This window comes from Salvelinus namaycush, chromosome 8 (assembly GCF_016432855.1).
Source record: "Salvelinus namaycush isolate Seneca chromosome 8, SaNama_1.0, whole genome shotgun sequence".
NCBI classification, from domain to species: domain Eukaryota; kingdom Metazoa; phylum Chordata; class Actinopteri; order Salmoniformes; family Salmonidae; genus Salvelinus; species Salvelinus namaycush.
The window spans coordinates 63,404,347-63,430,667 of NC_052314.1; the positions used below are offsets into that span (position 1 = coordinate 63,404,347).

A 26,321-nucleotide genomic window follows, 5' to 3' on the forward strand; every position below is an offset into this window, starting at 1 on the left:
GTTTTATTCGGCAAGGTTTTTGTTGTTGTTTTGCCCCCTTTGCAAATAGTAAAGCCTGCTGCCAGTTGAGAACTATGTAGAAAACTCAGCCTTCAATACCTCATACCCTGATAAATATTTCATATACCTACACTCTGCTACAACAACAATGTTGGAGAGCGCTGGAGACCAAAACACAACATCTATTCAAACTGAAAATCTTTTGCGGATGCCGAGTTGTCACCGCAACAATCTTCACCTGCACTTTGGGATTTGTTCTTTTGAATAGAGGGTATTCTTACAGGACTGCATCTGGAGGAACAGGCCTTTTGTATATACACTGCTCAAAAAAATAAAGGGAACACTTAAACAACACAATGTAACTCCAAGTCAATCACACTTCTGTGAAATCAAACTGTCCACTTAGGAAGCAACACTGATTGACAATAAATTTCACATGCTGTTGTGCAAATGGAATAGACAAAAGGTGGAAATTATAGGCAATTAGCAAGACACCCTCAATAAAGGAGTGATTCTGCAGGTGGTGACCACAGACCACTTCTCAGTTCCTATGCTTCCTGGCTGATGTTTTGGTCACTTTTGAATGCTGGCGGTGCTCTCACTCTAGTGGTAGCATGAGACGGAGTCTACAACCCACACAAGTGGCTCAGGTAGTGCAGCTCATCCAGGATGGCACATCAATGCGAGCTGTGGCAAGAAGGTTTGCTGTGTCTGTCAGCGTAGTGTCCAGAGCATGGAGGCGCTACCAGGAGACAGGCCAGTACATCAGGAGACGTGGAGGAGGCCGTAGGAGGGCAACAACCCAGCAGCAGGACCGCCACCTCCGCCTTTGAGCAGGAGGAGCACTGCCAGAGCCTTGCAAAATGACCTCAATTGTCAGGAGTGAGAGGTAGAGTGTGAGGTTTTGATGGCTAGTGCCCTTGAGCTGTGGGGGTAAAGCCAGAGGGGATTTCAGCAGGGGACAGTGTGTGGCAGAGAGTAGAAGCTGGGAAGAGCACCACACTTAACAGCTAGCTACTTTCACACGCAGCCAATTAATATTCCACACAGCCTTGGCAAGGCTTACAGAAACTCAGGTTTTGTTCTAATTACCTTTGTTTGTACCGTTTTTGTAAATACAATTCTGTAGTGAAGGGCACATTTAGAAAATTCTACACAAGTTTATTCATGTGAGATAATTTTAAAAAGGACAAAATCAGTGGTGTTTCAAAAAGGAAAGAGCAAAACAAAAGCAGAGACATTTTGGCCCTTTGTGAAGAACAGCAGGAAACAGAATCAAGGGTCATCACAAAAACAATTGACAATTCATCAGATCATCTAAAAAAACATTAGTCTCATATTGGGGCTGAATTAACACTGGCTGTTTCTTTGATAATGCCCTTGACCCCCCCTGTCTGACTACCACACCATCTCAAGACAATTCAACAGCCTTTAACATGCTGATTGCAGAATGCTGGGAAGAGCAGATTTAGACAGGAAAACATACAGAGAGAGGAACAGAGATGAGCGGCACAACCTATGAATAAAACATTGAGAGCAGGTGCATAATTATTCAAATCTGGGATAGTTCACAGCTGTCCTCACTTTATGATGAACTGTTTGAATATTTTTGAAAATCATTGTCCTACATTTTAACCACTTATTTTACTGATATTTGACGTATGGATTAGTCCAATGGTATAAAAGAACAAAGTACATGCGATTTACCCATTCTTTAGAGCCATAAATTATCTTTTTCCACTAGGAACAACTTCCACTGTTCTCAGGACAGACACTAAAAAAAAGAAAAAGAAAAAAAGAACCACTATCACCAACTTAGAAAGTTAGAGAATGTTCTAGAGAGCCATTACTAGAGGTCCTTTAGCCTGAACACAGTGTAACTGGAGGGGAAAACAATTCCCTTAACAGTAAAGCCTCCACTTCCCCACTAATTCAACTGACCTCTATAAACTACCTGGGAGGTCACAGCCCATTACAACATCTGTTCACTAAAGGGATATAAGGAGGAGACACACCCTATAGACATGACCATTCACCCTAAAACAGTTATACCAATCCTATTAACCATTACTAGTAAAGATGTCGCATTGTGCCATACGCTCTTTACTGCTAAAGTAGGGGGACGGAGGGGGCAGAGAGTGTGTCTCTGCACTCTTTTATGCTCTCTGCGTCTACTTTAACCTCCAGAGACGGAGCAGGGCCAGCCAGGGCACAGTGGGGCTGAGGGGGACAGCCAGCGTCAAGCCTCCCTCCTTCCCTGCCTGCCCGGGGCCCATGCTAATACAGCGTAATGAGTAAATTGCTTCTAGCCGCTGCTCCCATAGAGACACTAAAATACAATTACAGGGAACAGCTTGGGAGGGCCTGGGGGGCAGGGGTTACAGGTGGGATGGGAATGAGGATACATTGTCCCTACCGCTCTCTGGCCATGACTTCTGCTATCAGAATACGAAGACCGCATTGAATAGACGGGTCTCGATGCACAAAAGTCTAATTGTGGTGTGATTGTGTTCAGATCTGTCTGACCACTTCAGGAGGTGGTCAGGGCTGCATTGTGTGTGGATTTCTCCTCAGTCTGGACGCAATCACGTCATCAGCACTCCTCCCACAAGTCTCCAGAAAACGTGTGTTTTGGGACAGAGTCAACCTTTCATTATAAAGTCGGCGGAAATACGTTCCTAGCGTGTGAGGAACGTGTTTGCTGGACTCAAATGCTAGCCAGCTAGCTTACATTTCGAAGAGAAAAAAAATTGTTTGGCTAGGGTTAGTCTAACCCGTTTGCAATCCATTTAGCTTTGCTTGCTACAGAGGTTAGCTGGCTAGTATTCCAAGGTTTGTAGAATGCATACTGGCATTTTAATATAGCGGGAAAATGGAATCTGGACACATTTAAAATGTAGGTGTAGATGCATGACGTGTTCGGAATTCCACGATCAGAACACGAAAACTGCATTAACTCAAGTGTAGACATGGCCTCTCTCCTCCATCTGTCCCCCCTCCAACCTCTCCCTCCATCAGGTTCTAGTCAGGTTCAGTCTGTGCAGTGGATGCCGGATGGTGTGGGTGATTTATAGCTCTGCAGACAGTGTGTGTGTGTGTGTGTGGAGAGGGGCCACTGGTGTCTCAGCTGCTCCACATCAGCATTGGGGGGGGGGGGGGGGGGGGGGGGGGGGAGATGGGGACGGAGCGCTGCAGTGCAGCAAATCCACTCATTAACCTCAGTCTCTGTCCACACAGCACACTGTCTGCCTGGCGCTCTGCCTGGGCCAACAGCAGAACAGGAGCACTGTCACTTTACCCACCTGAGGGTAGGTGCTGAGATGCACTCTTTACTGCTAAGGTAGGGGGATGGAGGGGGAAAGGGGGCAGAGTGGATGTGTGTAGGTGGGTGTGTCCACACATAGTATATGGGCACTAAAACAGGCAAACTCACACAAATGCATGTTAGTGTGTACACGAGGGTACACTCACTCTTCTCACCACACACGCAAAAACTAAACAGATTCAAATCACACTCAAATCGAAATATTCAGTCAAAAGCTGACTTTACTACACAAGGGAAGGCTATTAATGAAATGGCAATTATGAAGATCTGGAAAAGACCTGTCAAGTAAATAGATACTGAAATGATTACAGGATAAATGGTTGGGAAAGTATTCAACGAATTCAACATGGTTGCCCTAGAAACCTGTCAAATGAACGGAGTGGAAAATGGATTTATCCAAAAACAAATTAACAACTAAGCCAGACACAGGAAAATAAATGTTTTGGTGTCTTGTTAAACAAAATACCAGAGCCTCAAATTACACATCGGTTGTTTGTAATCATTTACAAAATGCGTTTCCTATTGAAATATGATTACATACACTGAACTTCCAATACATTAGGAATACCTGCTCTTTCCATGACAGACTGACCAGGTGAATCCAGTTGGAAGCTATGATTCCATATTGATGTCACTTGTTAAATCTACAATAAAATAAAATCAGTGTAGATGAAGGGGAGGAGACGGGTTAAAGAAAGATTTTTAAGCCTTGAGACAACTGAGACATGGAATGTGTATGCCATTCAGAGGGTGAATGGGCAAGATAAGATTTAACCCCTTAACGGATCGGACCCCTTTATTAAATTTTCGCCTAAAAATGACATCCCCAAATCTAACTACCTGTAGCTAAGGACCTGAAGCAAGGATATGAATATTCTTGATACCATTTGCGAGGAAACACTTTGAAGGTTGTGGAAATGTATGTAGGAGAATAACACATTCGATCTGGTAAAAGATAATACAAATAAAAAAACATAAGTCTTTTGTACCATCATCTTTGAAATGCAAGAGAAAGGCCATAATGTATTATTCCAGCCAATACAAATTGGTTTTGGCCACAAGATGGCAGCTTTGTATGTGCAAAGTTGTAGACTGATCCAATGAACCATTGTATTTATCTTAAAAATGTTGTACCAAGACTGCCCAAATGTGCCTAATTGGTTTATTAATAACTTTAAGTTCATAATTGTGCACTGTCCTCAACAATAGCATGGTATTATTTCACTAATAGCTACTGTAAATTGAACAGTGCAGCTTTCTGCCCATATCAGATATGTCTACGTCCTGGGAAAAAATGTTGTTACTTACAACCTCAGGCTAATGCAATTAGCATATGTTAACTCAACCGTCCCGAGGGGGACCCGAACAGGGTATGGTAGTAGGTGCCTGGCGCACCAGTTTGAGTGTGTCAAGAACTGCAATGCTACTGGGTTTTTCATGCTCAACAGTTTCCCGTGTGTATCAATAATGACCCACCACCCAAAGGACATCCAGCCAACTTGATACAACTGTGGGAAGAATTGGAGTAAACATGGGCCAGCATCCCTGTGGAATGCTTTAGACACCTTGTAGAGTTCATGTCCCAACTCAATATTAGGAAGGTGTTCCTAATGTTTTGTACGGTGTATGTCTGAAGTTAGATTTTCAGTGAAAACATACTTAAAATAAACCTATAGTATAATAGAATAACTAGGTTGTGTCCATTTTGTGAAACTGAAATGCATCCAACTGCCCATCTAAACCTCTCACAAATAAACACGCACGTTGAGAAGCACAGGGTAAGCCAGCGCAGTGCCTTTGGATTGAGAGCAGAGCAGTGCCCCTGGATCAAGAGCAGCTTTGGCGTTAAGAGCCTTTGCCCAAGGGCACAGCAGTCGGACAGGAGATGATACCTGGGATCAGACACTAGCAGCCCTCCGGTCACCAGTTCAGCTCCCACTAGTTTAATAATCGTGTGGATATGGGGGCAGTCACTGTACAAAAGAGGTGCACTGCTGGTTCCCATTACCGTATGGCAGGAAAGGAATTCAACCCCACAGCCTCCAGGCCTGGTAGGGTCTGCCAATGGGGGACTTTCTACTGCTCCTCTTTGAGCTAAGAGAGACTTTCCACATCACTGATTACTGGAGGAGTGGTGGGCAGGGTCTCATATGTATAAACTGTACTCTGAAGTGACTAAGATACCTTAGAATAGTATAATTGTGTGTAAATATTGCATCACCCATCTCATATGTATATACTGTGTTCCATATAACTTTTAGTACAATGCTGCCGCTCTGACATATGTATATATTCTTAATCCATTCCTTACTTAGATATGTGTATTTTGGGTACATGTTGTGAAACTGTGAGATATTACTGTACTGTCGGCGCTAGAAACACAAGCATTTCGCTACACCCACAATAACATCTGCTAAACACGCGCATGTGACAAATACATTTGATTTGAGCTGGTAAGCACCAACAAACAACTCTGCCTTCAATCTGGGTGGGCAGGAAACCCTGTTCCATGATCCACAGCTGTCCGCCAAGACAGAGGGATGGGGAAGAAGATGAGGAGAAGAGGCAGAATTAGTCTCACTCTCCAGGTCTGGAAATGACTGCCACGGGGATATCCAGATAGTGAATTGGGGGGGGGGGGGGGGGGGGATGAGATACTGATGTTGGCAGAGATTATAAATCTATCTACAGAAAATAGTGTCTGAGTGTAGAGAGTTGTAGTTGAACTTGTGTATAATGTCATTTTTTCCAGGTTAAAGCTTAACAGATGTACAATTCCAGATATTGAGCAGTAATTTCAGCAGTGATTTCACGTTCCAGTGTTGAGGCTGGTAGAGTTATTCTAGCCTGGTCCCAGATCTGTTTGTGCTGTTTTGGCAACTCCTATGGTCAATGTCACTGTCAAGCTAAACAGGAATTGCCAAGGCAGCATAAATTGATCTGAAAACAGGCTACCTACTGTACACAATCATTCTACCTCCCACTCCTTTTTTGGTGGAGAGTGACAGTGCCGTGACCTCTGCCAGGAAGGTGCTCCCTGCCATGCTCTCACACGGCAGTCTTCATAAAAGGTCAGAGCTGAGCTATAAGAGTGAACTAGAATATCTCCCAAAGTCAACACAATTTACACGGCTGCCGCACCGCCACCTGTCTCCCAAACAAATAATGGCGATATTCACGACCCCCTCCCGGTCACTCCTTCCATTCCACTGGAGGAGAGGCGAAGCCACGAAGTGGGAAAACATGGAAAAAACTAGTCTTGGTTATGTAACCCACTGTAGCTCCGTCTGTCTACCATGGCGATTAGGAGCCAAGGCTAGAGGTGCGACACAGACGAGCACACACAGAGAGAGAGCGCGAGAGAGACACGTTGAAAACCAAAGAGAAATAATTTCTCCTCAGTTAAGTATGTGCTAATTTTGTTGTTTTACAGCTCGTGTGTCTTGAGAAGAACTCATTGCACTCTGAGCATCTGAGAGGAAGGGAGGGAAAGTGGGCGAGGGGTATAGGGAGTCAGAGAAACAACCTTTTTCACAAGGTGAATCTGCAGACATGTGAAAGTGCAGAGACAAAGAGCAGCCCAACATCTGCAGTCTAACCCAATATTATTATTAGCTCTCGCATCAGCATTCAAGGCAAGCTGTGGGCTGGAGACAACTAAAAGAAACCAAGGACTTCAGAGAAGGGTTGGATAGAGGGGGGAGAGAGCGAGCGGGGGAGGAGCGAGCGAGCACGAGGAGAGCGAGCGCGAGGGGGAGGAGCGCGAGGAGAGAGAAAGCAAGGAAATTGAAAGATATTCATATGTACGTGGAGGCTGGGAAGGGGTAGACAGGAGGAAGGCATCAATTTACTTTGTGCCACATAATAAAAAAACTAATAAAACGCATATTTTCTTGGGCAGGTTATGACACTAACGATATATTCAGTTCAAAGAGTTTCGAGACAGAGATAGAGTTTCAATTAAAGAGATATGAAGGTTTGCTGTATGAATGGAGCCAGCAACACCAAAATGTCCCCGTCAGTGACTAAGTGGTGTGAATAGAGAAAACATTAAATCCCACTGCAACACGTCAGCTCTTCCAGACTGTCTGAATTTGAGAGGGTGAAGCCAGACGGCTACAGATCTTAATGTGGATGGTAGTGGGGGGGGGGGGGGGGGGGTGACTCGGGGGAAAGTTAGGTATTCAGAAGAAGTTTAGCTAGAGTGATTAAGTTAATGACTATTTCAGGAGAATTGGTAACCTGTATTAGATACAGCATTGTAAAGAGGTTAGGGTAAAATAGTAGGCTTATCTTTAGCCATGGAGAGATGTAATGGCTGATCCTATAGTGACACTGCCAATCAGGATACATTACTTGCAACTGAAGTTGCCAGAATATCTGAAAAGAATGATGCTGAGGTTAACCGCAGGCATTTCTCCATGTAGACCCACTTACCCTGGGCTGTCTCCTGTGCTGAGGCTGGCGAGAAGGGGAGCATGGTTGGCCTTCTCCGGAGGCGTCCCCGAGGCAGTCGACTGGGACGACATCGACTCGTTGCTGCCTAGCGACGCCTCATCCGAGTTGGAACCGACATCAGGTGACACTGAGAGGAGAAGTACGGCTGTTAGTCATTGAGAGCAAACTGTTGGACGAGAAGGTCTTTGTCCTTTATTTAGGGGAGCATGGCTAAACGCGGCTCTGTGGATGACCCTGTGCCGCTACAGCAGCTGAATGTCCAAGTCAGCAGCTGAATAAATGGGTCAGTGGACGACCAGGAGATCACCATGACTAAGGGACGCTAGGAGGTTCAAGGCCAAGTTCACTGTCCAGTACAACTCTTAGTTCCTGTTTTTAAAACAGAGGGACAGACGATCCTAAGCAGCAATGAAAAGTTAAAGGAAGTTGCTTGTTTAAATTTGGAAGTGTCGTTTCCTTTCCCACCACACCGATCAAAGCAACAGGGTGGCCATTCTGGATTATGAGTGATGTTCAGGCAGAGTCCCCCTGGACTCCACTAAAAGCTAATGGCTGACAGTGCTGCACTGTGGAAGAAAGTGTTTGCAGATTCTGTCGAAGACAATCATGATCATAAAAGGGACGTTCATAAAATACTGTCGCTTTTTGGCCCGTATACATTAGGTCTTATAGATCAGATGACATTGATCATATGAAAAAGCCATATATCATGATATGACATCTAGCCTCGATTATATCGAAACAGTCCACACAACTACAAGAAGCCGTTTAGCTTTCGGAGAAAAGCAACTGTTGCTTTGTTGGTTGCACTGAGCACAAGATGGATGACTGTCTGGGTTTAAGAGCCTCTGGAATCAGTTAAACCCGTTTTCTTCAACCATTATTAAAAACGTTCACTACCGTCAGCTGTATAGAGTTAAGAAGCATCAAGAGGATATTGCAGTAAAAAAAAAAAAAAAAAAAACTCATTTTCCATGTTTACACGATCCAAATGAGCTATTCAGATTTACTTCATTACTTTTACTAGAAAACACAGCCCAAATAGAAGCAAATAATCAAAACCAGAGAGGTCTTGTAAAATGTAACATCTGCTTTGTACACAATGCCTGTGCCATTATGTGGATTAATTACCTTACGCATAAAAAATAAAGTCACAACCGGGTTGATGGAAAAAGGAAATGCTGGTACTATTGTATAAATGCTGGCAGACAATTTGTTCATTCGACACGGTGATATCTTTTTGTGTCGGTAAAATTAATTATGCAAGAATGGGAGGTGGAAATGCAAATATTGATATAACTATCATATCACAGTAAACTTGGAGTCAGACGATGATACGTTGGCATGGGAAAGCAAGCAGTTCCAGGCTACAGATGAAATAAGCTACGATGAACTTCACAGGGTGGTGAAAGTGCACGATGAGATTGATGCTCTTTCCAATAAAAAAAAATATTCTGCTGACATGATCAATGCTGTTTGACAAAGAAAATCAACCTTGTTCTTATCCATAATAATCTGCACAATGAGTCAGTTTGATAGAAACATCGGGTGGGAAAATGTGCATATTGTTTTACACAGATTTGACAATATTCACATGATAATGTCGCCAATTGGATGGAAATCTAGCTTCTGTAGCAAAACCTTTTTTAATACAGAAAGCGCAAACAAGCGTTTCGTATTGGACAAGTTCAAGTAGTCTTCCATTTGATGACTAACAAATACAACCCTGGCTAATGCTAAAAGCTAAACACAGGTTTGAACTGGCACATGAAAAATATCAAAGTACCTGGTTCATTGTCTTGCAAATGAGACAGGATTTTCTACCAAACCCTGGCAGTCATCTCTCTTAATAACATGTCAACATATTGTTAAAGTATTTGTTTCGCTTCACCTGAGTTTTGGGAAAATGTAAGATTTTAATCACAGAGAGAAAATAGTGTAAGGTATAAAACAAAACTTGTTCGTGAATGATTTGATCCAGGAAAATATGATATTCCTGGCACTCCAAACTGCAGTGTCCTCAGAAATCCAATACCCGTTGGACAGTTGCCCCATTGCAAGTGTGTTAACACACTTCCCTTTCAAGGGGCTGAAGCCACACAAAGACGGGTGAAAATGGATGAGAAACATATCTCCCTCACTGTCCATTGTAGACCTTCAAATGTTTAACTAATTTCAACTTAACACACAAGTTGCATATGTAAAAATTATGGCATCCATAGATTTGTCTATCAGTTCTGTTGTCCTTTAACATTATCAGCCCAATAGAAAAAAAAGCCCTTGGCTCATCAGTTTTCCATGGATACAAAATCTAGGTGCGGACGCAGCCTTCAACGTAGTCGTCCATATCTACTGGGTATATTTGCCCACATATACATTTAAGAATTAAACGTTCTCCGCCAGGTAGTTAGACAACACTTTAAATACATCATCCACAGACTCAGAACACAATATGGTTAAAGAGAGGATTATATATATATATTTCATCCCAGATATTAAAAACACCAATGGTAAAAGCCTGGAGCAATATGAAGGGAGTGGAGTCAGTCTGAAACAGATTAGGCCTCCTTTAGGTCATGTTCCAGGAGGAGGATCTGATGGGGGCTGGGGATCTGGGGTTTACAGTAGGGCAGCAGGGCAGCAGGTCAACTCACCAGGCTCTCCTGGTAGAGCAGTGTGGGAGGAGAGGACTGGTACAGTAGTGGTACAGCTGTCCCCTTTATATTAGTGATGATCTATAAAGCTATTGTGCAGGTTTACAAAAGCGCAACACTAGCTTCATGACTGCTTTATATAGTACAGGAACCGTCACTGGGATCGTTGAGTCAAATACTTGTCATGAGAGTAGGGGTCCCTCATTCCAACTCAACCTTTCAGCAAGCCTGGCTAAGGTTGTAACGTTAGGGCTCTGTCTCTTACCTGTCTGCAGGTCCACTGTCTTTGGGTTATAGACGGCAAGGGGTCGGTTCTGTCGAACAGACAGTTTCTTGGACTGCCTGGTGGGGGCGGAGAGCCCTGGGGAAGACGCACCTGGGACATCTCCAAAGATCTGAAACAAGAAGAGTAAGCGTGTGTGTGAGTGGCGGGGGATACTGTGTGCGCATAAACACATTTTGGTTAACTACTCCCTCAAAGCAAAGATGGAGCATATTGAGCAGAGGCATGTCCTCATTTGACCTTAGTAAAATGTGTGTTTTGAAGAGCTCACATATTTGACGCAAGTCAGATAGCAAAGCACTTTAGCATGGGTATCTCAAGGGACAGTTGAGATGCTCTTTGCTCACTTATTGCGTACTAAGAAAACACATTGGATCTTCCTTTGCAACTTACATCAGGGTTAATATAAACTCAGACCCGAAACACTAAGAAGACCAAATCCAGTCTATGGAATCTGCTGAAAGCAGCATGTTTATTAGGGCACCCACATTTTGCAATAGAAAACAAATATGACTGTTTTCATTGGACAAACTCGGTTTTAGCTCCGTTTAGTACCTAATGAACAGGAGCCAGAGGTGGCTAGGAGCTGCTGACCCACTGACGGGCAGTAGGTCTGGACTGGAGGCGGCTCACTGTACAGCTTGTTTGCATAGTCTGTATGTAAACACATCCGCTAACTTCAGATGTGGAGTTGAAAGAAATTAGGCAGAGAGGATCACAGAGGAGGAGGGAGGGGAGAGCGCGAGAGAAAAAGTAAGTAAAAGAAAGTTGGGAGAAAAAAGTACGATACAGTGAGAGAAATCTGATATGGTTGAGAGCAGCAGAGTTTCAGCACTCTCCCCCCCTCCCATCTCTGCAGATGGATGTGAATGTAAAACACTGTCTGCTAGCATCTGGGGGTATCAACAGTCTGGCGAGAAGGAGAGAGGGGAGGGATAGAGAAGGGGAGGGAGGCGCTGGGCCTGAGAGGAAAGCTAATGTCTGTCTGGCTGCAAAACTCCCTCACCTCTCGTCTCGCAGCTCAGCACTTTACTTTTCTTAAAGCTTCCAATGGTATTACATTCTGGCTCTGACACCAAGTCTTCCATCACCTTGTGGCGTGTATGGTGAAGTTCTGGAACATTATCTATATGGAAGTGTCTCCTCACCAAAACTTTAATTGCTTGGTGGTTGAAGGTTGAGCGCTTTCAATTATTTGGACTATTAGAAATAGAGCTCGAAATTGACGAGCAATCCATGGGCAATTCATGTTTCAGAGTTCAGGGGTACTCTTGGCATCTTATAGCTGGCCAGAAGACTTAGCACATACGGATCTCAACCCTTTCTGTTTTCACTCTGGGAATTGAGCCCCTCTAGATGTAGGCAGATGACTATTTACATTAAAAGCAGATTACAGTTCTGTCGTAGCATGGCCCAAAATGGGACTTAAACCCTGTAGGTTAGGCAAAGGACCTTATCAAGAGTACCATGACATACTGGATATTGTTTTTAAGCACAAAAAGGAGCAAAGTGAGAATCCCTGCTTTGTAAGTCAACCGCTGGGCAGATGGAATGATGTCAGCCAGGTACTGTAGTCAGCTCAAAGTGATCATCTCTACATTATGTAAAACACATAGATAAAAACTATAATGCTTCTTATCAATAAGCTGCTTTACAGTTTCATTTGTCTCAGAGCCCAAGCCCAAGACAAACAGGGATTCCAATAAGTTTTACTGTACTCATAAAATGTGAAGAATATCACAAATGAGAAAATGCTTATATATTGCCTAAAATGTCACTCAGAGCAATGTCCTCAAAATCCCATTGCCAGCACTGGAGAAAAGTCTCAGCAGTGCGTTTAGCAGTGGGTTTTAGACAAGCTTTCCTCTGGTTGCAGCTTTGAGGAACAATATTAGAGGATGGGTCTATAGATGTTACTGTGGTCAGGGGGACAAGCTCAGGAGCAGTGGTGGAAAAAGCACCCAATTGTCATACTTGAGTAAAAGTAACGAACCTTAAATTATTTATTTTTTAAAATCAAGTAACAGTCACCCTGTAAAATACTACTTACATAAAAGTATTTTGGTATTAAATATACTTAAGTATCAAAAGTAAATGTAATTGTTAAAATATACTTAAGTAACTTAAGTATTCAAATTCCTTATATTAAGCAAATCAGACAGCATCATTTTCTTTTAAATTCTCTTTTTTCAAATTATGGATATGCAGGAGCACACTCCAACAGAATTTACAAATGAAACATGTGTTTGGTGAGTCTGATCTGGCAGAGGCAGTATGGATGACATAAAGATGTTCTTGATAAGTGCGTGAATTAGACCATTTTTCTGTCCTGCTAAGCTTTCAAAATGTAACGAGTACTTTTGTGTGTCAGGGAAATGTATGGAGTAAAAAAGTACATTCTTTTCTTAAGGAATGTAATGAAGTAAAAGGTGTCAAATATAAATAGTAAAGTACAGATAAGTAAAAGTACTTAAGTAGTTTGTTGTAAGTACATTACACCACTGCTCAGGAGTGCGTTCGGACGTCTGTTTCGTTCAAGAGAAGAATCCAGCGGTTACCTTATCGTGTTGCTCGATGAGGATCTCCACCACAATGTTCTGGAACTTGAGGTCCATGATGGCAGCCACAGTATCCTCCTGGGGTCTCATCAGGGTGGGACCAAACACCACACCCAGGTTGGCCACCGTCATCAGGTTCAACTTACTGTGGGCCGCCACACTGCATGGGGAGACCAGGGAGGATTACAATTCATGAATTCATAGACAATTGAGTGCTTTTCCCTGACGTTTAAAATGTTTTACATAGGGGGATACATACAATTTAGAAGGCCTGTATACTATAAAGAATTCAGCTAGAAAATTCTAATTCGCTTTGAAGATCTTATTACTCCATGTCTGTTAGCTTACTAACATCTGTCTGACAGTTTGCCAAGGAAGGAAGGTGTTGCTACCACCTTGTTATGTCAGTCAGAGGTGTCTAGAACAGCATCTCTGGCTTGGCCTCATAGGTGTTAGCTAGAGTTCTGACTGACATTACCCAGTTCATCACCACTCCATAGATTGTTCTTGAACATTGACGACCTCTCCTAAACTTTTCCTCACTACAAACAGAACTTTTTCCAGTTGCCTTTCAGCCGATTCACAGTAAGTGGACGCTAAATTGGGTTGTTTTTTCTAGGGGAGGAATTCTTGCTTGACTTTAGAACGACTGAAGAGTTGCCAAAAACTGCAGAGAGTAGATTTTTTTGGATTCCCATTAGCCAATTGCCAAAGCTAGTCTTACTGGGTTCCTGCACACAACGAAAAAGACATTAGATAAGACAATTAACATACATTTAAAAACAATAGTGTGTGCGGGCGCATCTCAGTTCCATATACGTCAGTACATACACACAACAAGTAGGTCACGTGGGAGAGGCATTGTGAGGTGTTGCTGTATTTGTTGTTTTTAAATAGAGAAATCTCTAATTCAATCTATAATTTTGAGTTACGACGAATCAAGTGAATCAACCGTTGTTTTAATGATTCTAAGTTACAATTTTGGATAATAAGAACATACATTTAAGACAAATTAAAATCAATGTCATATTAGACCAGTTAAGATATTCTCCTTAAAATGTATAAAATGACAAATTGTCATTCAGCAGAGTTATGGTTGAAATGCATGAAAGGGAGCCTTTGCAGACCTAAATATGTCACCTAGTGACAACCTTCCTTTATCACATCTCAAACCATTTCAGACAGCGGTGTGAAATTTCGGCTTTGCCTCTCTCCCTGCAGGACAAGCTCACACACATAGTCAAAACACACCCCCCACACACGCAGCCAATTTAAAATGTCTAAAATAAAACTCCAGTCGGAAGAATTTCATGCTGGATAATCCAAATTCAATTTCAATTGCTGCACTTAAATGCCTTTTTACTTCTACTCTGAGAACCCTGGGGCAGGTTCTCTAAGAAATAAGATCCTCCAGACTTTGCCTCAGGGAACGAGGATCATGTACTCATCTTCAATTCGCTACTATTTAGTTTGTCGTAAAAAATATAAAGCGAGTTGCTGAGGTAAAACCTTGTAATGTTAGCAAAGATTATTTTGACATCTCAGATCCTATCTCTGAAAGGGCAAGTTGTGTAACAGCTAACGGTCCAGTTTGGAGAGAGGGGTAAACCCAGAGGAGCGGGTGGGAAATGGAGGGAGCAGTCCATTTCATTAAAAGGCATAGAGAACTGGTGAAGCAGTTCAAAACTTCTGACTACTATTGTGGAGGGTGCTGGGCTGTTTTAAGACAGGGTGGGGAGGGAGTTCTCTGCCTGCACTTAGTTGGAACAGAAGATGTGAGAAAGGAAAGATTGATGGGGAGAGATACACACAGAAGAGACCGGAGAGAGAAAGATGGGGGGAGGGAATCGATCAAGGACAGTGGAGAAAGAGTACGAGACCAAGGACGAGAGTAAGGCTGCTAACTCACGTAGCCAGGTGTTTCATCAGCAGCCCCAGGACCAGGCAGTTCATCTCAGGCAGCTTGTGGACCAGGCAGTGGATGGCTTGGCTACGAGACTCTGGACTACCACCCTCTGTTTAAAAACAGGACAAACAAGATTTGACAGCCGCTTACAGAAGTGCCATCCTTCTGTGTGGACCATGCGGGAATCAAACCCACAACCCAGGTGTTGCTAGCACCATGCTGTAGGCGTCAACTTTATTGCTCTGCAGAAATACTTTGTTGAACCAAAATTAATTGAAGGTAAAACTGTTATTTTTCAAAATCACATAAGTTATGATTTACGCATATGTACTTTGGATGGAGCCCACATTGACCGTGTCCCCGCTTATAAATATCTGCGCAACTGGATTGATGAAAAGCTATTGTTCTAAAAGTATGTTAAAGAGTTAGTTAAGGAATTGAGAATTTAAAGGTTTATAGGAGCAGGTCCTGCCTTTTGTTTAATAGCAGAAAACCAATGAGTACGTCAACATTCATTCTGGTTATTGACTACCGTCTATGAATGCAGCTGCCACTGTATTGACGCAGTTTATCACAGTACATTGCACTCGTCTATAAAGCCCTCTTGCATAAACTTCCACCACACCTCACTGTTAACCTTTAGACATATGTTACTAGACTCCGGGATGGCTAACCCTGGCGATCCCTTCAATCTCCACAGAGTCAGGAAAATCCACTTTTAGTTTTTGCACCTCATTTGGAATGATGTTATGATTTTTATGAATAATGACTAAATGTATACATTTAACAGAACTACAACTAACAGAATTCTACCTGTCACTGTATGATTGTATGAAATTCATTAGAATCATAAATCTAAAGAGTGTAGTTTCAGGACTTTTTAGTATGTAAGCAGGGTGCAAGTGTGAAACAAATGATAAGAGGCGCTATCGACAGACAAGCTCTACTACTGTGTTCCTTACAGGACATTCTGTCCCCACCCAGGGAGGGGAGAGACCTTGGGCTTGTAGTAGATTGTATAACAGGTGGCAGACAATGTATGAGAAGGAGAAGACTTGTGAACTACACTACTCAAAATTACATCCTAGATCTGAATGAATGAAATATTCTTATTAAATACTTTTTTCTTTACATAGTTGAATGTGCTGACAACAAAAATCACACAAATGATCAATGGAAATCAAATTTATCAACCCATGGAGGTCTGGATTTGGAGTCACACTCAAAATTAAAGTGGAAAACCACACTACAGGCTGATCCAACTGATGTAATGTCCTTAAAACAAGTCAAAATGAGGCTCAGTAGTGTGTGTGGCCTCCACGTGCCTGTATGACCTCCCTACAACTCCTGATGAGGTGGCGGATGGTCTCCTGAGGGATCTCCTCCCAGACCTGGACTAAAGCATCCGCCAACTCCTGGACAGTCTGTGGTGCAACGTGGCGTTGGTGGATGGAGCGAGACATGATGTCCCAGATGTGCTCAAATGGATTCAGGTCTGGGGACGGGCGGGCCAGTCCATAGCATCAATGCCTTCCTCTTGCAGGAACTGCTGACACACTCCAGCCACATGAGGTCTAGCATTGTCTTGCATTAGGAGGAACCCAGGGCCAACCGCACCAGCATATGGTCTCACAAGGGGTCTGAGGATCTCATCTCGGTACCTAATGGCAGTCAGGCTACCTCTGGCGAGCACATGGAGGGCTGTGCAGCCCCCCCAAAGAAATGCCACCCCACACCATGACTGAACCACCGCCAAACCGGTCATGCTGGAGGATGTTGCAGGCAGCAGAACGTTCTCCACGGCGTCTCCAGACTGTCACATCTGTCACATGTGCTCAGTGTGAACCTGCTTTCATCTGTGAAGAGCACAGGGCGCCAGTGGCGAATTTGCCAATCTTGGTGTTCTCTGGCAAATGCCAAACGTCCTGCACGGTGTTGGGCTGTAAGCACAACCCCCACCTGTGGACGTCGGGCCCTCATACCACCCTCATGGAGTCTGTTTCTGACCGTTTGAGCAGACACATGCACATTTGTGGCCTGCTGGAGGTCATTTTGCAGGGCTCTGGCAGTGCTCCACCTGCTCCTCCTTGCACAAAGGCGGAGGGAGCGGTCCTGCTGCTGGGTTGTTGCCCTCCTACGGCCTCCTCCACATCTCCTGATGTACTGGCCTGTCTCCTGGTAGCGCCTCCATGCTCTGGACACTACGCTGACAGACACAGCAAACTTCTTGCCACAGCTCGCATTGATGTGCCATCCTGGATGAGTTGCACTACCTGAGCCACTTGTGTGGGTTGTAGATTCCGTCTCATGCTACCACTAGAGTGAAAGCACCGCCAGCATTCAGAAGTGACCAAAACATCAGCCAGGAAGCATAGGAATTGAGAAGTGGTCTGTGGTCACCACCTGCAGAACCACTCCTTTATTGGGGGTGTCTTGCTAATTGCCTATAATTTCCACCTTTTGTCTATTCCATTTGCACAACAGCATGTGAAATTTATTGTCAATCAGTGTTGCTTCCTAAGTTGACAGTTTGATTTCACAGAAGTGTGATTGACTTGGGGTTACATTGTGTTTAAGTGTTCCCTTTATTTTTTTGAGCAGTGTATATTGTCATTGTTTCTGAGAGGGACATTTGACAAAATGTGAGGTATATAGACCAATGTACAGGAAATGATAAGCAGAGCTCTCGTAAATAAACATTCATGACTATTGTAGACTGGCCTGTCTGATTTCATTTCTATCATTATCCTACAAATCCTGATGTAGTTTAATTGGTTAATGAACATGAGAACATAATTCTCATGACAGATATGCAAAACTCCTTAAAGCTGGTGGAGTTGGTGCCTTTAGGGCAATTCAGATGGATGTTAGAAGGCTTTTTAAATGAATGCATTTCATATGATTGTGTTTTGCTTTTCATGTTTTGTTTGCGCTTTTCATTTATAGTGTAATGGATGCATATATGTATAGTGTCATTGTTGATTGATGTGTATGCAGGGCTCATCTGCTAAAGAGACTGGTCTCAGCCTGACTCCCTGGCAAAAAAGAAAGTTTTTTTTATTTATTTTTTATAAATACAATTGGAATCATCCAAAAACATTTGTGTTATTACAGTGCTGTACTATCCATTCCTTAGGTGGAAAGACTCCACAACGGAGAAACTGCACAGCATAGAACGAGAAGGATTTGGATTGCCCCGTGGTAATCCAACCATAGACATTTTGGATTGAGCAGCGAGCGCTCTGGTGCAGTCAGATCTCACTGGAAGGAGCAGTCACAGTAGGAGATGTGGAACCACCGACTCCGGATCTATTCACTGGAGACACAGGGTCGTCCGTTTAAAATTTGTCGGCAGCTCTAGTCAATATTGGTGCAGTTACAGTAAGGCAATTCCACGGTAACAGAATGCGGAGACTCGCATTTTTTTCCACTTTAAAAATGTACGCCAAACAAAAACCAATGATTGCTAAGTTAAAGTACCACACAACTCAATGCACAAGGACGACTTTCGAAATTGTTCACTGAAAAAGTTCCAAAAACGCATGTAGTTGAAGAACAGTGCAGATGCAAAGTTTGTAACAGAATGATGGAACAAAAAAGTCACTGTTTAGCCCAGTACAAGCTACCACACAAGAAAACAATGGATGCCGTTTACATTGGCTTTATCAGCTAGTGTAGGCTACAACGGGTTGTTTCATATTTAAAAGAAAGCAGTAAAGGGTTAACAAATAAAAGGAGAATGGCGATGAACAGCAAACTTCCTGTTTGACGCTGATATTAGACATGAGTGAATTTTGCCAGAGGATATGTAGGCTACTGTTGCTGGCTATAGAGAGATAGCTTTATACTACAGAAGCTACCGTGTAAAAGGGTTGTGATAAAACCCACAAGATCATCCCTTAAACATTTCCTCACACCCACACACAGGCATCTGATGGCTACTGCCCACACACAGAAACAGCCGGCGTGCACCCCCCCATTACTATGGGAACGACACAAATTTGAATGAGGGAATAAAGCTTCTTATGGATGCTGTCATCTTTCAGAAAATATTTATTGCTAATGCATTTTTCTGTACCTGCATTATGAGGGCATTGCAAACAGCTGATAAAAACACTCCATCGTGATCCAATTATGGGACTTGAGGGTAATTCATGTTAGGAGGATCACTCAGGACATGTCAGGCAGGCTATTGGAGTAAGATTATATAGGGAGAGAAATGTCATGTTTCTCTCTGTTCAAAGTCACTGGGCCATTTGAGGACATTAGTGTAGGATACTAGGATTTATAGTGTTTAACAGGTGGTAACATTTCCTTTTTAAGTTACCTTAATTGCAAAGAACCAAAGGTTACTTTAATGGCAGATGAAGGTTGAATTAAAGTGTGTGTGAGAGAGATGAAGACATCTCTCTGGGTCACATGAAAGGCTTTAAGGGTACATGCTAAGGCACTTTTACAGAGGAAAACCGTGAAAACAAGCATTTGTTTAGACTCTACAAGATGTGGAACATTCAAAACAGTTACGCTGGCATCCGTTTTCCATAGAACTACTGAGACAATGAAAATGATTAATAACCAATCTAACTGCGCTGGGACACTTGGACGATGAATTGTCTCACAAACACTTGCTAGTCATGCACACAGCATTGCACTCATTGATAACGTGCAATAAAACAGAAGTGTTCCTTTGCCCTGCGCCTACACTCCTGTGAGTGGTTTTACATCTGTTTTGAGAAGAGCTGTATTGTGAGTGAAGAGGACGGCCCAAACTTACTTGCAGGGGCGATAAAGTCTTTGTAGAGTCCATAGGTCATCAGTGGCTCAGGAAGACTCCTAGAGAGAGACAGGAAAGAATGCATAGAGCAAAAGTGAGAGGAGAAGAGGTGGAGAGCAAAAGAGAGCGCAGAAGAATGGGGGGTGGGGGTGGTGGTGGACAGAAATAGATGCAGCACTGTTTTATAGGGTCTGCACACAACAATGATTAATGTGGCTGTGTCGGGGATGGAATTAGATGGCGCACCATGCCACAGTGAGATAACCAAGTTCTGAAGGTCCTTTCACGGTGCTGCACCAGGCCCTGTGCCAAGGCTACTTAGCCTCCCCTGAGGAACCAGAGGAGCAGGGAAGGAGAAGAGAGGCTGACCCTCTGGCTCTGCAGCAGGCCAGAGGAAGACAGATGGAGGATGGAGCTGCAGGACGATTTACAGTAAATCTACTGTCTCTACTGCAGACTTAAGCCTGTAATAAGGTTTCAGTTGACTCAATGGATGAGTTTAATTTCATCATATGATTGGAAGGTTTTCTAGATTGTTAGATTGCTTGTGTAAAAAAAAAAAAAAAACATTTTATCATATAATGTGTAACTGACATCTGCAATATCTCAGTAGCAATCTAAATGTCGCCTTAATTATAATTTAGCGAGTGCTTATAAAAGTGTATTAATATGAATGGGTGAGTTGGAAATGTGTTTTTGGCATATCCCAACTCTCCCTGAGACACCATTGGAGAATGGGGCAGGGTATGCCATAACCAGAGACCCTGGAGAAGTTAGGGTTAGGTGCATCGCTCAAGGGCAGAAAGATTGAATCCCCGAGCCGACAGGATGGACAAACTAGCGACCTTTGTTGGACAAGTAACCACTCTAATCCCACTGGCTGACTGTCAGGTTGCATTATGAAAGAGGAAAACCTCCTTGACATAAACCAGAAAGGTAGTTCGCTGCCTGGGACCAGATCTATTTCTGCAGTCATGCCAATTTACAGCAATTTTTTATTGAACCTTTATTTAAAACTAGGCAAGTCAGTTAAGAACAAATTCTTATTTACAATGACGGCCTACCCCAGCCAAACCCGGACGACGCTGGGCCAATTGTGCGACGCCCTATGGGACTCCTGATCAAGGCCGGTTGTGATCCAACCCGGTGCCTTAGACCGCTGCGCAACTCGGGAGGCCAACGAGCATAGGAGTTGGCAAGAGCTCACAAACAGATCTGGGACCAGCCTGGGAGAGTGTCAGTCCCATGACCCACAGCAAGCAACATCAAACTACTTCCTGTAAGGGTTGCGGGCGGGCAGCAAAACCTGGCCAGTCACAACACAGTGCTGTGACTTCTGACCTGCTCCTGTCCTGTTAGCCTATCAGACTGATACCATTCCAGTTCCCATGCTTTTACATTGACCACTGAGCTAAAATCCTCTTTATTTATTGTTCAATTGATGGAAAAATGGTCTTGGCTCACTCCAAGTTTATTATTTAATAGGCTATATGGCAATTGCACTGGTGAACTTGTCAATCTTTTATAATTTAATTTTGATAACTAAACCTTTTACAGCACATGGAGTACTGAACAAGCGTAATAAACTAATTCCAAAACAAGTGCAGAAGAAAGTGAACAGACTAGCCTGGGGTTAACGATAAGTTGGCTATAATTTTATTCAGTAAATCGCTCCATAACGAGCCAAACCTCTGACATTTGCATACTGTAGTGCTGCATAAACTGAAGGGATGTTACTCATTAGTTTCCGTTGGATACCATAATTGCATTGGCGTCAGAATATGCAGTGCGAGTTTGTTTCAGTTAGCTAACAGAAAACTTTGGCTTAGCTTTTAGGGTACATTTAACTTGTTACCTTGCAAAGTGTTTTTATAACAAATCTAGGACTATCAGTTAAATGAATTGCCATTTGAAAAAGCAACAATAACTTAATCTATATAATCGATTGCCCCATTGAATTAAAATACAGGATTCCTTTAATATGTGGCATCCAACCTAATTTGAGTGATTGATTTGATCAGAGAAACAATGATAATAAATCCCTATCATGCTAATGTATTCATATCACTGCTTGGTTGTGTGGCGGTAAATTGTAGTTAAAATACCTGCCACAGGCCACCATTTTGTTTTTCACCTGGTCACCTAATCAATACATTCAAAGATGATGATAAACTATGTGAAGCCAGGGATGCAGCTCTTCTTCCTAGAAAGTGGCCAAGACTCCCTACCAATTACCAAGTGCGTCTCAGGTCAACAACGGATTTCCTAGAACACACAGCGACTGGGAATAATGAAGTCAGAGACGGGGTCGGTTGATGAAGTGGATTGATTATGTGTCTGAATTTAAATGCATGGATGTCTATGCGGCAATGTGAATGTCCTGTTGCATTGCAGGAGTTGAGCTCCAGGAAATGATTATGATTCTACCCCGAGTAGAATAACTTCAAACTCAGACAATGACGAACAGTTAGAATAAAGTCTCCACAGCTTGCCAATTGCTAATAAGACATAATAGCCTACATGAATATATAACCTAGCGATTATGTAGCAGACTGAGTGATTGATAGACAAAGGATTCCTACCTCAAATACAGCTTTAGTGTGCTGGTGATCGTTTTCACATCCCAGTCCTCACACGTAGACAGATCCACATCGTTACTCTTCTCATCTGTAATGAAACATTCCAAAAGGTTTTAAACTCCAACACATAATCAACAAATTATACAAAGCACCAATACATTTTTATACTTTAGTAGAGTACACTCCAATTCCCATGATATCCTGAGCCTAAAGTTGTTCTGTCACCTAGTGTATTGTAACAAAAACCCTATGGTGAAGTGAATGGCTGCAAAGAAGCTAAACTATAAATAACGTGAAATGTGTCTTATGTGGATAAAAGCATTGCAGTAGTCTTGAGGAGCAGTTCTGCCCCGTGGCGATTGCTGGCTGGATTAAAGTACACCCTTCTCACACTACTGAGTCAAACTAGACCGAGCCAGGCTTACCTATACTGGGCTGACCTGATGAATAATCCACCATAGTTGTGTGTTTGAGTCAGAGGTTGGTGCAAGGCCAAGCCTCAGGTCACCAGGAGGTCTCCAAGGGGTTAGACTTGGTGGGAGGTAGGTTGCTGCTCTGGGCCATTTATTTACTTCATTTGACTGTATTCCCTTCAGTACTAAAACCAGAAGGGCTGTGTTTATTTACCCACAGAACAGTGTCCTGTCCAACATCAACAGGCTGGACCAAATGTTTTCCTAGAAGGCCAACAGCCAAATGTGTGTGTACACAGCTACAGATGGTGGGAGAGTGGTGTGCGTGTCTTTTAGCTACTGTAATGCGCACATCAATATGAACTAACCCACATAGTACTCTGTTACAGATGTATTGGGACATGGCTGACTACACTAGTAGTATACAAGTCCTTTTACCTCTTTATTCCCAGCAGTGAAATTCCCAGCTGTAAAATATCCATTCTCTATGCTAAGCTTTATGAGTTCTGCCAATCCACTGTTATCACAGATTTGTGAGCACAGTGGGAAAATAATGTGATCCACTTCTGCTGCTTTGGCCTCGTTCTGACCCCTCCATTGAACTGGAGTTTTTCCCTACGTCTGTTCCAGTGAATTGTCAACTATGCACAGGGTGGCTATCTGGTCATTACTAACTGCACCTCCCCCCCCCGCATCCATCACCTCTGATTGGACTCCGCCCATGTTAGTGGGTGAGATATGAAAGTATTTCAAATAAATGACTGGTGACCGAAATCTCAACTGAGTTACCTGCGTCCATATGGTATTTGAAAGAAAACCGATACTAATTGAACCCAGTCTACACCAGCAGACAGTGTGCTAATGGGCTGTGAAGTATGAGTCGGCAGGTTCAGGTGGGAAGTTTGGATTGGGCTCTGGGACAGCCTGGGTTTGTTGCCATTCAGATTCAGAACACAGCTGGTGTCTACTAAAGGGCAGTCGTCGAGAGGGGGAAAGGTCGAGAGGGGGAAAGGTAAGAAAAAGGGGGGTAGAGGATAAAGGGGGATAAAAGAACATGAGAGGATTGCGGGGTAGAAAGAGTAGGAGAGAGAGCGTTTAGAGGAGAGGGGGGAGAATGGCGAGGAAATCAAATGTCCAGCTCCCGCTGAGCGACTCAAGTGAAGTCCCTGCAAGGACGGCCGGTACAGGCAGGAAGGGGGCCTCAGGCACCCCCCGGCTATCTGAATGCCAATGCAGTACCAGCAGCACGTGTTGCACTCTGAGCCTTACATCGTCGTCTAAGTCACAGGAAACCATTACTCTGAATACTACTAAGTAGATCAGACCGGGTGCACAATGCCTACTGTATCAATTTAACTGGCCAGTGGTTCAATTTTTATGAAATATGACCTATAATTAAGTACAATATGAGTGAAATCGTTTTCCTCCGCCATATATGTAATAAAGCATGTTAAAAAAAGCAGCTTTTGTGTGTTGGAATGGTGTGGTCATACCCCAACAGAATGGTGTGGGCGTTATACCGGTCGTTAAAAACATTCATGCGAGCAGACCACCGATTGGCCAGCTAATCTTACACAGGATGACATTCTGACAATAGCAGGCCTTTTTTGTTGGAGATAAAAGTTTGAGGGATTTTAATGTTTCCTCCAATTTATGCTTTAGCCTCAAATATGAGTATAGGATGAGTCAACAGCATTATTTGGGCATGAGTGATTTTCACTGGACAGTTATTTTAAAGGGTGATAAATGAGCATGTCTTACCGATCATTAGGCTAAGGAGCTTCTGGACTTTGGAGCTGACCCCCACCACTCTGTACAGGCCCTGGTCATTGATACCTGACAACAGACAGTTTACATGGCCCTTAATAGCACAAACAATCATAAGAGGATGAATGGATAAACTTTGAAAATACAGCTTCTCTCAAATCAAAAGGTGGGCTTCTTCACTGAGTGTACACAATATTAAGGACACCTGCTCTTTCCATGAGAGACTGACCAGGTGAAAGCTATGGTCCCTTATTGATGGCACTTGTTAAATCCACTTCAATCAGTGTAGATGAAAGGGAGGAGACAGGTTAAAGGATCTTTAAGCCTGGAGACAATTGAGACATGGATTGTGTATGTGTGCCATTCAGAGGGTGAATGGGTAAGACAAAATAGTGCCTTTGAACGTATGGTAGTAGGTGCCATGCGCACCGGTTTGAGTGTGTCAAGAACTGCAACACTGCTGGGTTTTTCACATTCAACAGTTTCCTCTTTTACAAGAATGGTCCACCAGCCAACATGGGTCAGCATCCCTGTGGAATGCTTTCGACACCTTGCAGAGTCCATGTCTCAACGAATTGAGGCTTTTCTGAGGGCAAAAGGGGGTGCAACTCAATATTAGTAAGATGTTCTTAATGTTTTGTACACTCAGTGGTGCAACATGTGCACTACTATCTGGAAACTATGAACAGTGGATATTGGTCCAAGTCTGCCCTCATGTGTTAAAAGGGAGACATCACAACATTTCACAAAACCCTCTTTACCGCTCTACCCTCTAGCCCAGGGGTGGGCAAACTTCAGCACGAGGGAGGTTTGAGTAAAAAAACAAAACTAACACAACCATTGGCCACTCTTGAACCGCTAAAACTTGATAGAATGTACATATAAATAACAGATTTATACTTTCAAATACCTGCCCTTTTTCTGGCCCATAAATTTTCTTTTGGCAGCCAAATCAGTCCGGGGAAAAAAAATGTGCGGCCATCCCCTGAAATTTGAAACCCTGATCCCGCCCACCGAAACAAAATTAATGCCCACCCCTGCTCAGGCCAGTCAGCTAACCTCAAAGTACACTTCTGTAGGCTTTATATTGCCTAGGCCTTCTATTGTCATCATGCATCGTCTTACCTCGCGTCTCAATGGCGTTGATGGCATTCTTCACAAACGACAATCCTACGTCATCTAGCTGTGCGTCGACTGCAGAGTCATGACAACAGTTATTTTAATTATCCCCATGTCATTTGAATTATCAGAGACTACATTGAAATGATTGAGATCAGGGGCTTCTAATCTTTGTATACTTACTTCCACGTTCTTTTGAATAGGTTTTACCCAAGTACTGCCCAGCCTGAAAAAAATTTAATATGTAGCTTTCCACAGATCATTTGATATCCAAGAGGTTACCACAAACCAAAAAAACACTTCTGCTGGCATTAATGTACCACTTTCATAGAATTTCAGTAGTGTTCAATAGACAATAGAAACTACAGTGGAGCTGTCAGGATGCTGTGGTTACTCACTGGTTCTTTCCCACCCATGGCGTGAATCCAGAACTTGTGGTCATCTTCCGACAGCGACTGGACCGTGAGGACCGTTCCCGGTCTGGG

The 26,321-nt window shown here is 43.2% G+C and overlaps 1 protein-coding gene across 1 annotated transcript in view; it reads right to left on the minus strand.

The window, feature by feature from the left end:
• Window positions 1-26,321, minus strand: part of LOC120053050 (rho GTPase-activating protein 10-like) — a 63,893-nt gene that overhangs the window by 4,775 nt on the left and 32,797 nt on the right. Inside the window, exons 11-20 of the mRNA XM_039000301.1 lie at window positions 26,235-26,316; window positions 26,020-26,062; window positions 25,843-25,911; window positions 24,712-24,786; window positions 22,541-22,625; window positions 19,959-20,017; window positions 15,188-15,293; window positions 13,279-13,438; window positions 10,703-10,832; window positions 7,763-7,910 (exon numbers count right to left, since the gene is read on the minus strand). Coding sequence (XP_038856229.1) covers window positions 7,763-7,910; window positions 10,703-10,832; window positions 13,279-13,438; window positions 15,188-15,293; window positions 19,959-20,017; window positions 22,541-22,625; window positions 24,712-24,786; window positions 25,843-25,911; window positions 26,020-26,062; window positions 26,235-26,316 — 957 coding nt within the window. The remainder of the gene's footprint in view (window positions 1-7,762; window positions 7,911-10,702; window positions 10,833-13,278; window positions 13,439-15,187; window positions 15,294-19,958; window positions 20,018-22,540; window positions 22,626-24,711; window positions 24,787-25,842; window positions 25,912-26,019; window positions 26,063-26,234; window positions 26,317-26,321) is intronic.